Source organism: Triturus cristatus, chromosome 3_1, assembly GCF_964204655.1.
Source record: "Triturus cristatus chromosome 3_1, aTriCri1.1, whole genome shotgun sequence".
Classification (NCBI taxonomy): domain Eukaryota; kingdom Metazoa; phylum Chordata; class Amphibia; order Caudata; family Salamandridae; genus Triturus; species Triturus cristatus.
Genome location: NC_140583.1, coordinates 126,374,761 through 126,387,441, shown reverse-complemented (window position 1 = coordinate 126,387,441; position 12,681 = coordinate 126,374,761). Strand labels below are relative to the sequence as shown.

At 46.0% G+C, this 12,681-nt stretch overlaps 1 protein-coding gene across 4 annotated transcripts in view; it reads left to right on the top strand.

Moving 5' to 3' along the window:
* Positions 1-12,681, top strand: part of SHANK2 (SH3 and multiple ankyrin repeat domains 2) — a 2,937,835-nt gene that overhangs the window by 1,303,320 nt on the left and 1,621,834 nt on the right. For all 4 annotated transcript variants that reach the window (XM_085643560.1, XM_085643562.1, XM_085643561.1 and 1 more), the window contains one exon: positions 12,388-12,504. In XM_085643560.1, coding sequence (XP_085499686.1) covers positions 12,388-12,504 — 117 coding nt within the window. The remainder of the gene's footprint in view (positions 1-12,387; positions 12,505-12,681) is intronic.

The window sequence follows — 12,681 nt, the reverse complement described above, 5'->3', positions numbered from 1 at the left end:
GGATTGGTGTATGTTTCGTGAAAAGGTGGTGTATGTGGCGAGGGGTAAGCCTGGGGCGTGGGTGAAACTCTGGGGCCCCTGGAACGCCTACCGCGGGGGTATTTGTGAGCCACCGCTGCTACCGGCTGCCTCGCCTGCTCCGTCTCCCTAGACGGCCCCCCTCCCTCGGCCGCGGGTGCGCGGTCCCCCAGTCCCTGATCTACTCCCATTCCCCTCCTCAGAGTTCTGCTGCTGGTTTGGATCCCCCACTTATGGAGCACGTGCTGTCACTTTGGATTGCGGGTTGCCTTGCGGGTGTGGTTTTTTAGTGTTGTTTTGTTTCAAGAAAAGGGAACCGTACTGTGGGCTTGGAGCTGTGTGGCCTGCACCATTGATTACTCCTGTTTCACTGCTCTGCACTGCCGAGAGACTTTTACTGTATGTATGCAATATGCTTTTGTCATTCTAGCGGCCGGCCGGGTGGTTGTAGGCCCATACCTGTAACTTTTACAAACTGCAATAAACGGTTTCAAAAAAAAAAAAAAAAAAAAAAAAAAAAAGGTCTGCAGAGGTTCCCTACCAGTGGCATTGCTTTGGTGTGAGTAGCCCATGGGCCTCACCATTGGACCACTCATACTCCAGTTCTTATGTAACGAGCAAGTTGGAAACTACGCTACCAAAAGACGGGTATTTATTGTTAATCCCGCGGCCGCCCCCCTTGTAATAACCTCTGTGCTCTTGGGCAATCACTTTCTGAGCATCTCTCTCTGCTTTTTTGTCAGAGACAGGAGGAATTTAATAAAAACTAAGCTCCGGTAGCCAGTGATAAGAAAGCGGGACTGCAACCCAACAGTCATTTGACTTTTTTTTCCGGGGGTGGGGTGGGCACTCACTGAGGCTGTAAAATGTAGTGTAATGAGAAATGAAGTGTACTTGAAGCACTTGGTCCTGCACTGTGGTGGGACTCCTGTGCCACCAAATAGTGTGACCTTTGCCAGACCATGTCCTTCCTGTTCCTTTGCCCCTCGGTTGCCATGGGTGATGGAGGTGGATGTGACAGTGAAGGCTTGAGCCAAACTTGAGTCAGACTCAGGCCGAGCTTCTCTTGCGTTATCGAGCGCACAGTGAGCCATGCCTTCTTGCGTCTTGTGCCTGCCAGCCACGCATTAACCTCGTGCTCCAAGAATTAAAAAACAAGGCGTTATTACCTTTTGATGTCGATCGATAGAACCATCTAGTGTTTGAAACGCACAATGTGAAGTCAGAGTACCTGGCCTCCATCCGAGCACCCGTGCTTGAACACAGGGAGTGATTTTAGGCCATTGTTTCATTTCACCTTGCTTCTTTTCATCATTATCGTATATGAGAGCCCTTTCAAATCTAGGAGTCCAGGATGTGCACTGTGAAATAATATCTCTTGTGTCTGCTTTGGATTAAAATGCTGTTCATGTAGCAAAACAGTTTAGACTATTCAGAAGCTACAAATGCCTCTTGGTACCCTAATATCAGAGTGGTTAGAGGCGAGGGGGGCCATGACTGTTCTAATAAATGCCATTCAATGCAATGATACAATCAGATGTACGAAGCTGAAACTGGAGGCCCGCAGTTGCTCTCATCCCAGCTGTCTTAACACAGCTGGGTTGCAACGTTTAAAGTGCGCATGTCTGGCTGGCCGTCGCAAGACAGCCAGCCAAAGGGACCTGCGCACCTTGAACGTAAGTGCCCAGGCAGCTCATCTCCTCCCTGCTGCTGCTGCCACACAGCAGTCCCGCCCCCGTCCTGACACTCAGTTCTGGATGGCGTGTTGAAAAATACAATGGTAATGAATTAACTACATCACCATTTATTTTCCACCTCTGGGGCATTTTAATAGCATCCTTTGCTACAATGGAGGTTAAAAAACCTCTTTCTACTATTGAAAGTGGCTTCAGACCTGCAGTGAAACCCTCATACTGGCATCTTGGTAGTGGCGCTACCCTGCTCCAGGGCTTCAGGCTCCATACTGGTTCTTTGCAGGGCATCTTACAACATGGCCCATTAAGGACCAGAAGGGATATGACCCCATCACCCTCACCCTGAAGGAAAGCCAAACCCAGCTGCTCATTTACTGAACTCTTACCCGTCTGTGGTGGTAACAAACTTGCAACCTCCCCCCGCCCCCCAACCCATTGTAGACTGGACCATAGTGCGGTCCGTTTTTTGTGCATCACGAGGCCTTTCATTTAACGCCAGAAGGCCAAACATAATCAAGAATAAAAACCCCGCTTTGAAAGCTAATACTGAGGGGCTGATTAAGCGTTTGGCAGAGGGTTGAACCCGTCATAAAGGTCCCGGATATCCGGTCCGCTTTATTGCAGTTCATTATCTCCCAGTGCACTTGTAAGAAGGCGGAGGGATTTCCGTCCCTTGATGGAGACCTCTTGCGCCAATATCTAAATGAGGCCCTTAGTTTCTAGGCGCATGCGCATCACAACTCCCCCTGACAACGATCTGCCAGGGAAGGAAAACTGAATGAGAACAAAGGGCAGAGAATTAGCGATTACTGAATATAGTGCGCTTGGGGAAGGCACGTCTGATTATTAAACTAAAGAAATATTTTTTTCTGGATGGCCTCAACTTCCTTACTGTCACAGGAAACCGAATTACCGACATTCTGTTTTTTCCACGTTCTCTGGAGTTGCATTTGTGGTACTTCGAGTTCAGCCAATCAAAAGTGTTCCGTTTTATTTCTGTAATATATCTTTATTTTTATTCCCCTCTCGTGGCGTGAGTATTACATTGGAAGGCTCAGCACTGTCAACCATCATCAAGCTGCACCGGCACTGGATTATTGCTCTTCTTTATTTTTATATAAATCACACATTTTGTAACTATATTTTTTACATGTTGGAGATGCCCGAGATAAGCCTGGCTGGGAGCCCGTTTCCATGACTGAAGACCTGCAATTTGAACCACCAGCAGCACCGGCAGCCTCAAGTCCCGCCACCAGCACCACCAGCAGTACCAGCAGTGAGGGGACTCCAGCCAACATAGTGCACAGCGCCCAGAGGCGCCAACGTGTTTGTACGCGCCAGGAGGCGCATAAAGGCAGCTGCGGGCTACCGCAGCACGGGAGCCCATTTCCATGACTGAAGCCCTGGAATTTAAATTGCCAGCAGCACCGGTAGCCTCAAGTCCCGCCACCAGCACCCCCAACAGTACCGGCAGTGAGAGGCTCCAGCCCCCATAGTGCATAGCGCCCGGAGGCGCCAAAGTGTCTGTACGCGCCAGGAGGCGCATAAAGGCAGCTGCGGGTTCCCGCAGCGAGGAAGTGCGCGTGACGTGCGCAGGCGAAGCCCGGGCCAAGGGCGGGCCCGTCTGCGCCCGTCAGCGGCAGGAAGAGGCGGGGTGGGGCCCGGTCTCTTGGCTCCCGGACTCTGGACTCCTGCACGTCCATACTACTGGCCTGCTCCTCCTGTTCAAGTAAGCACACCCTTTTACGTAATTCAATCCCACTGGAATGACATTAGATCTGAAATCACTGGGGGGAAAGGCGGCCACGCCAAAAACTCTGACCAACTCTACACTAGATTGCTTTCTACTTTGGGCGGCAAAGGCCATTGACAAGGAAATCCAGGTCGCAGAACGCCGGTTATCTGTGGGAGGCGACTCGGCTGGTCCTATTATTGACCTACCTGCTGTGGCTGATGTACAGGCTGCCCAAATGAATAATACTGGTCAAATTAACCATGCATTAATGAGGGGCCTAGTTGACTTATCTCCTGCACAGCAGCCTTGTTCACCACCCCCAGTTTCACCAGTACGTGACACATTAGGTAAAAGGAAAAAAAAGGTAAAACACTTGGAGCCCACACGGTGTACAGGGACTAGATCCAGGAAAAAAACTCAGGCTCCAAGCCCAGAAGTCCCCGTTGAACCATTACAAGGATCACTTACAACGAATGGCTCCAACTTACCATTGCCCTCTAGTCAGACTTGATAAACTGGAGTCAACTGTGAATCTAATACACTCTTTGGTTGTTGATATATCATTAGGGGTTGGAGCTAAAAGGAAAGTGCCGGTTGGGGGACCTGATCATGGGGGGGTAAAAACTCAGTTGAGGGGCACTCAGTAACACACGACGATATTTCAACCAGTTCTGTGAACAATGGTCTTCCTAGAAATGCTACTAGTGTTGCAGTACAAAAGCACCCAGGACCCGTACGCACCAGACACCAGGATAAAACATGCTCGCCCTCTAGTAAAATCAGGTCTAGTCCCCCACCCGCAACTACTACTGGGATCAGTGTTGGCTCTAACCAACAAACACCCTCATTATTTCCTCACAAAAATGGATTAGTTAATCGAGATGACATGGTGACCCTCCATCTTCCACCTGAGTGTTGTCCTTACTAGACAATTCTTACCAATGTTCCCCCGCTGCAGGATAACCAAATTGAAACTCAGACCCAGTTGAAGAACAGAGTTTGCCACTGGCTATCACAGAATACAAGTTTTTTAAACACAAATTATCATGACATTTTGTTCCTAAGGCGGGTTAGCTGGGTTGGCCCGCTATGCAAGTCCTTTTCTGGGAACTGTATTGCCATTAACTGCAGATCTCTAATGTTAGCTAGTCGGCTGCTTGGTTGGGAGCCACACTCAATAAACCAGAGGTTGGGCCTAGGGATCGACATTCTTCCACTTGGGTTCTTTTACAGGTTTCTTGAAAGCAGAGGGGGGAACACTATGGTTGCCAAACCATCTAGTAGGATGCCCTCTATGTACCAGGAGGTTCCCCTTCTGGAAACAAGAAATAGATTCTATCCTTTGAGTGATCTAGATTCCCAAGACTGACTACCCATAGTACCTTTACTTCCATCAGTCACCTCTGAGGAACCAGTCGCCATGCAGTCTGATGAAACCCCTGAGTTCCACACTAATAAAGTTTTTCCCCAAGCGACCCAGCAATTGGTAACTACCACGACCAACACCGACTAGAGTATGAGGGAGGAATTACCAGCTTAGGACACACTCAGGAACCTATAATAGAACTCCAGGATCTGAAAATCTTATCCTGGAATGTTGCAGGTATAAAGTCCAAGCTAGTTGACCCCGACTGGTGCAAGCTAGTGGATGATTTCCATTTATGCCTACTGCAAGAAACCTGGGCGGTAGGTCGTGTTCATAGGGTGGGTTTCACTACATACAGCATTGAAGCCAAGCAGTCAACCGTTGGCCGCCCACGGTTGGCCTCCTAATCTGGGTCAAAAACACTCTAGCCTGCAAAATCAAGGTCCTACACCTCGGCTCTGAGGAAATTCTTGGGCTGGAATTATCCTCTTGTAAAGGGAATTTTCAAGTTAGGTTATTCAACATCTATAATCGCTGTAATAGTCCCCATAAATCATCTGGCACAATAACAACGCTAACGAACTACCTTGAATCAGCCAAGGGAAATCACTGACTCGTAGTTGCAGGTGACTTCAACACAACATTCAAACCTGTTGACTACATAGAGGACCTTATTTCAGATGGAGAGAAAGCCAGGGGGATTGCAAAGTTCCAGACACCACCCATTACGAAATATACTAGGGTGGGGTAATAGGTTTCATCATTTACTATTAGTTTTAGTGTCCGAGCCTGCAATGGCCGGACAGTTTCCGACAGATAAGCATGCTATACATTCAAGAGGGGGGCAACCAAGACCAGGATTGACTATATCCTCGTCGATTTGGAACTCTGGACTAGTGTTAAAGATATGGTTGTTTTAATCAGGGAAGACAGCGACCATAATGCTCTGGCTCTCACACTGTCCGGTACAGCTCTATTGTACGAACACTCGTGGCCTAAGAGCGCCCCAGTAATCACTAACAATAACAACAAAAGAGTTAAATGGCCCATGATATTGGCTGATCCAAATGCTCTTCCTGAAATATATTCAGAGGGAGAGCAGACTCTCATAGATCTGAGTAATATTGTCTATGGGATAGATGGCATCATGGCCACATTCCTGCAACTGACCACCACAAAAAGACCATTCTTTTATAATCAATGTAATCGACCTAAGCGGAAAATAGCTCCTTGGTTTAATAAGGCCTGTAAAAAAGCCAAGGGCGATCTAATTGTGGCGGTGAAGTTGAAATCTCCTACAGACTTAAAAAATAGCAGGAAGGTATATAAACTGGCACAAACTAAGGCAAAAAGGGACTGGAGTCAGAAAACTGGAGCATGCTTGTAGAAGCTTTGAAGCAAAAGAATAGCCAACTGTTCTGGCACCTTCTGTCAAAAGGCTCTCCCAACATGGAAATAGAAACTGATATACAGCCCCATGTGTGGGAGGAATATTTTGAGCAATTATATGCAGGACATTGGGTTCCATATGACCCAGCCCTACAAACGAGACTCTTAGATTCAGTAATAATCGAGGAGACTGCCATTACTCTAGATGAAACCATCCTAGCCATAAACTCAATACAGAAAGGGGAAAGCCCCGGGCCTAGATAAGCTCCCGGGAGACATGTATAAGGCTGAACCAACAATATGGGGACCCCTGCTCCAAGTGGTCTTCAACGCCATCATGTTAGGTGGCGAAATCCAGGCAACCTGGAGGGGCGCCGAGATTATTCCAATCCATTAAAAGGGTGATAAAGGGTCTCCCGGAAACTACAGACCCATCAGCCTTATAGATATCTACCAAAAAATCTTCTGTAAAATTATTTAAGCTAGGATCCAAAACTGGTTCGAGGAAAATAATTTTTGTCAAATTTACAGGCAGGATTCAGGGCCTCCACAAGTACCACTGACCACGTTTTTAGATTTCTCTTGTTAATCTGGAAGGAAGTGACCATCAGCGGGAGGCTACTTATATGTCGTATTTATGGACTTAAAAACGGCCTTTGACTCTATAGACTGTACTCAACTATGGCTAGCCCTGAACGAACTAGGACTCCCATTTTATTTACTCAATATCCTGATCCGGCTACATCATGAAACATACGCAAAGGTCTGGTGGAACTCTGATGGTAGTCTTACAAATGATATATCGGTTCGGAAAGGTGTCTGCCAAGGTTGTGTCCTTGCCCCAACATTTTTCACTCTACATAAATGGCCTAATAGGAGAGTTGTATAACTGCGGTGGCAATCCCCCGAAACTAGCAGGCAGTGTAGTGCCATGCCTGCTTTTTGCAGATGATACATTACTTATGAACACCTAAAGGGTTTCCAGAACCTCCTGAATATATTTGACAAAGCATGCAAGGAGAGGGGGCTCCAAGACTAAATACATGACTTTCAATCCCTATAAATCCCACAAGGGTAAACTTATGCTGTGCACGCAACCCCTTGAGCAGGTCAAGTCCTACGATTACTTGGTAGTGTGTATTAGCGATACGCTAGCCTGGACATCACAAATTGATAAGAGCACTCTGACCCTCCAGCATGCCGATTGTGCAACAGTTCGGAAGGGCCAGGGCGTCTCCGTACCGGCCAATTTCGCCTATTCTAGAACTTCACAGGGCTAAAGGTCTATGAGCAGCCCTTTATGAGGCTGAGCTATGGGTATTGGAAAATCTGAAGGACTTAGCCCTTGCTGAAAATAAATTCATTAGAGCGATCCTGAACCTGCCTGCGAATACTCCCCTACTGCCGCTAAGACTTGATCTTGGTTTAAAACCCATAGACCACTTTGCTACCCTTAGGGCACTCCTGTTCTGGATTAGGATATGGACTAGTAACACACAGGTCCCGGTGAAGGAAGCCCTGGAAGAGCTGATTGCTCTTCATAAACAAACAGGTCGCATTAAGTGGCTCAATAAGATCAAGGAGTGGTTCTTAAAATTACGGCTGGGATGCATTTGGGAGGAGCCAGGGTCCATTCTAAAATCAATGGTTCCCCTTCTCAAAAAATAGGTACTGGGAGTATTTGGACTCACAAAGTCTAGAATGTACTGCACATGGAACTTTAACTGCGAGTTTTTAAAATTTTAAAGGAGGGTTTGGTTTCGAAATATTTCTGGATGACATCGAACCCCCCCAGGCAAGAGCTTTGTATATTAAATTCCGATACGGAGCTTTCCCCTTAAATGCAAGAAGAAGCACCTGGGAAAATGCGTCTGTGACTCCACTGTGTCCTACGTGTCACACTGTTTCTGAGACTCTTGATCACTTTCTTTTTTCTTGTCCCTCCTATGTTGAGCTTAGAAAAATTTGGATAACTCCTGCCTGCCGCTTATTATCTTTTACTCGACTCAGTGATGCTTTACGTATTTTTAGGTCAGACACTACAAGGTGGCTCGTATTTGCAATCTCGAAATATCTGCTCTTTGCCTGGTGGAAGAGGTAAAAAATGATTGAAACTGCCTCTGAGAATTTAACTTGTTAACACATCTCAACCTGGCCCCGGGGAACGGATGTATGTATTTTGTATTCATTCTGGAAGATATGAAAGTCTGTTTTTTATACGAATTATTTTATGAATTACTGTATCGTAATTTTAACTGTTATTATGCTTATGAATTGTTTTTATGATGCAAATGATCATACTTTTGATCGAATAAAGAATATATATATATTTATAAGTGTTCCGTTTGGAAAGGCCTGGCAGCCTGTGCCAACTCTTATTTCATCGCCCACTGAAGCCCTTCCAGTTCTCCTTGCCTTTCATTGAATCTGGTGGTCCTTTTCATTCTGGTGTGGGCTGTACAGAAACACCCCTTGAAGTGCTATTTGAAATGGCTGCTTTGCAATGCAGTGTTAGCAATTCTAGCGCAACACACATTCGTCCTAGCAGCACATTCTGTCAACGTAATTGTTTTAAAAGTGAATTTCCTCTGGCAGTAACTGGGCGGATCATGATGGTTTAGAAACATACACTGACAAGTATAACCTTATGATAAACAGGGGAACTCGTGTCCTGGCAGCCAGTGTGTAGCAAGGGGGCAGGTGTGGTGCGTGAAAAGGGCACACAACAGATGAGGGGATAAAAATACAGCTCGACACAGAGGATCAGCTGTGAGGCTTCAAGCTGTTATATTCTCTGTTCCCTTTCCGAGTGTCAGTAGGACTTCGGCATTCAGTTTTCTCGACACCCCATCCCTCCACAGCAGGCTGGGTGCATTCCTGTAGCAGCATGAGTGCCTGAACCGAGGCTGCCCTTCTGCGTCCTTACCCTGCAGCTAGCTGTGGGGTACTTAACCGATGTGTGCTGTGAGTGTGTCATGAGGGTCGTGTGTGTGCTTTTGAGGCTTCGTGGGGCCACTGAATGTTGTGTCTGCCACTGGGTCTCGTGTTAAACCCTCCCCCTTGGGGCGCCATGAGGGCGCTGCCTGGGCATTTGAACCTGTTGCTTGTGCCTATGCGGGTGGGAATGTGTTTGGCAAGTGTGGCACAGTCTGGAATGTGTTGTTCTATCAGCACAGGTGTTTGCATCACCCCTGACCTATCAAGGCAACACCTCGAGCACAGCATGCGAGGAACTATAGTGACTAATGGTGAATGATATGATAGTCCACACTGAGAGGTGGGTAAAATACAACTTTAATGACAATGGTGCCACATGAATCAAAGGTCATGTGGCACCACTTCCGGTGACATCACCAGCGTTAAAGAGTCATGTGATGTCATCTCTGCTGCCTACGGTATTTTGGTGAATCGAATTCCTTGGCAGAGTTTACACTCATTAAATACTGCAAATGAAATAATTAATGATAAAAGGCAGAGTGACAATGTGCATTGGAATATATTGAATGAATGTGACAAGTTTTATCTTTTGACTTGGAAGTATTATCAGGCCAAACTAATTTTACAAGCATATATTTAAGCACAATTTACAAATTTATTGATATTTTACTATTAATAGGGCCTGTCCTTGTCAACATTATAAACAATTTGGGACCAGTTGGGTTACCAGTGGCTGGGACGTGAGCCCTGGTCAAGCAGGGCTCACACCCCAGTCAATCCTTCATGTGTAGGCCATTTTACCATGTTTAATGGAGAGAACGAGCACTTTACCACTGATTAGCAGGACTAGATTGCACAGAGTCCTAAAACCCAACAAAAACGGGCTCAGCAAAGATAGGCAAAAATCTGGGGTGACCCTGCATAAAGGGCCCAGTCCAACAGTAGCTATGGTGTGTCTGAGAAGTGACTAGTGGGTGTGGCAAGTGAGGGATGTATGTGCTGGCTTTTTGCAGCAGATTTTGTACATTTGTGATATATAAGTGCCTGTGTAGACCGTTTTGTATGTGCAGAGCACGCTCTCCCCTTACTAGAACCTTCATCCTTTCTTTGATGGTCCCCAAATGTGTGCATAATTCAAAGTGAATTAACCCGGTTGATCAGGAGAAGATTTGGATGGGAAATTGACAGGTTTGATCCACTGGCGTAACGAAAGCTGAGCCCCCCCCCTCCCCCCCCTGCAAAGTCTACGGACGGGCCCCCATTCCGGATTTAATCCGGAGCTCTAAGGCCCAAATACTGGGCGGAGGGGGGGCCCCTGCAGCTCGCCCCCCCCCCCCAGCACTGCAGGGGATGCGGGGGGCCTGTGATACGCCCCTGGTTTGATCTCTATGTGACTTGTTTATGGATTTGTGAGATTAATACTGTCTCATTAATTAGATGAATCGCATTGACTTATTAATTGATCTTTTCCCACATCAAAGACCGCAAGATCAATTTATTATGAACTAGATCTGACCTGGTAATAGGGAACGAAGTAATGATGTATTTTAAGAAGTCCTCTCTTAGTTGACAGTGGTGTGTCGGTTTCCCATGAGGGGGACAGTGCAAGTCAGAGTTAACGTCTGTGAAATTAACATCATCTTAATAACTTACTCATCACAGACACATTTCAGCTCCAGAGTACACACTGATATTGCTATAAAGGCTTTGAATCACGTTTGCTCTAAAATCCAGGCGACCAATATGTTACAAATCACTTTTCATAATCAATGCATTTTTAGAATACTTGCACGTTGGGTCTGATGTTTTTGCGCATATTTGATGGGTGTCAAAAGGGGGAGTTTGTTATGTGTAAAATGTATCTAAAGGTGGAGAGAAAATAAAAAAATGTTAGGTACGTTTGCACTTTAAAGAGAACTGTAACTGGTAACAGCCAATTTGGGCTTCGGCACGTACATTGAAAATTATGTTTCATCTTGATTTTCAAACAAAAGCTATTGGATGTTTTCATATTACATGTAAGAAAACTGATCTAGTCAATTGATCGTAACACTGCTCTTTGTTTTGCTTATTGGCACCCTATGTAGTTTGAGGTATCTTGACTTAGAAGTAGATAATACTTTTTGATTTAGTAAACTGTACTCATGTATGAAATTGGATACAATGAGATAGTGAAGGCTGGCACAGATGACGGCCTGCCAACCTCAAACACACTGGATTACATGAATAGTTCAAGAATATGTTGTCCAGGCAACGCGAGTTGTCCAGATCGTCATAGTCTTACGAACGTTCCACGCTCTTTCCTATCACTACCCCTCTCTCTTTTATTGTGGCCACACAGGCCTTGGGTTCTACTTGCTCCATCTTTCCTTTACTCCTGCTCCTTACTTCAATACACCTTTGTATCCCACATGTTCCTGTGATGCACTCTGTTACTTTATTGCTAGGTTAGAGATCTAAAAATCTAAACACATACATACATACATACATACATACATACATACAGACATACATGATATACATGATATAAAGCAATGGGATACAAAACATAACTGAGAGCAACGAGCAGTCCATGCAGAGTTTGCAAACAGCTTTAGTAACTCACATGGCCCACCTCTGGTGAATATTTTCTCACCATGGTGCACATCACCCCACTACTGCACTGACCGTGGAATATTTCTTCTAATCTTTGCGTTTTATGCCCCCAAATTCTTACATTACCATACATTAGTTCCGAAATACTGCGGGCTTGAACTTTTATAATAACATTTATATTTTAAAATGTATAGTGGGGAATGTAAAGAAAGTTGCAGTATTTAGAGACGTGTTTCAGGTGCTGTTAACGGGATATGCCCCTAAGTGGCGGTACTCCCCTGACACCTTGAGCTGAGTGGCCAAGCGTTGTTGCTGCCTTAAGATTGTCTTAAAACTGTCAAAACCGCCCAAAAACCAGATGGGTCTAATCGATGAAGGTTTTCACCTGTTCCCGCAGTCTTCAGCCATTGAGACGCCTCCCCTTCCTAATACAAGCCTTGAACTCATGGAGTCAGTTTTAGGTGGTGTTTCAAACTCGGGCCGCCCTTCCTAGCTTAAGGCAGTTTTGAGCAAGGAGCGCTTCTGGATAAATTCAGCACTCTGGTTAGGGAACAGCAGCCCCGGAGACCGAGCCGGCAGTAGCCTTAAGAGTGTGTAAATGTGTCAATTCTAGTGAAATGGACTCACGCTGTGTTTATTTTTATATTTTGCAGGCTTGCCGGTATGGGCACGATCAACATTTGGAGCACTTGCTTTTTTACGGGGCAAATATGGCAGTGCAGAATGCCTCAGGAAATACAGCACTTCACGTCTGCGCACTTTATAACCAGGTTAGTAACTCTACACTTTCTTGTGATGTCAGCGTTAAGTATGAGCAGGGCCGGGCAGGTCTTTTATTCAACCGGGCGTTTCTCCTGTAGACTGGAGCCTTTGGAGGTCGGGCTTTTAAAGCCCAGCTCCATTCTTGATGCCTTTGTCACTTTCCTCAGGTCCCATAGGATAAGTGA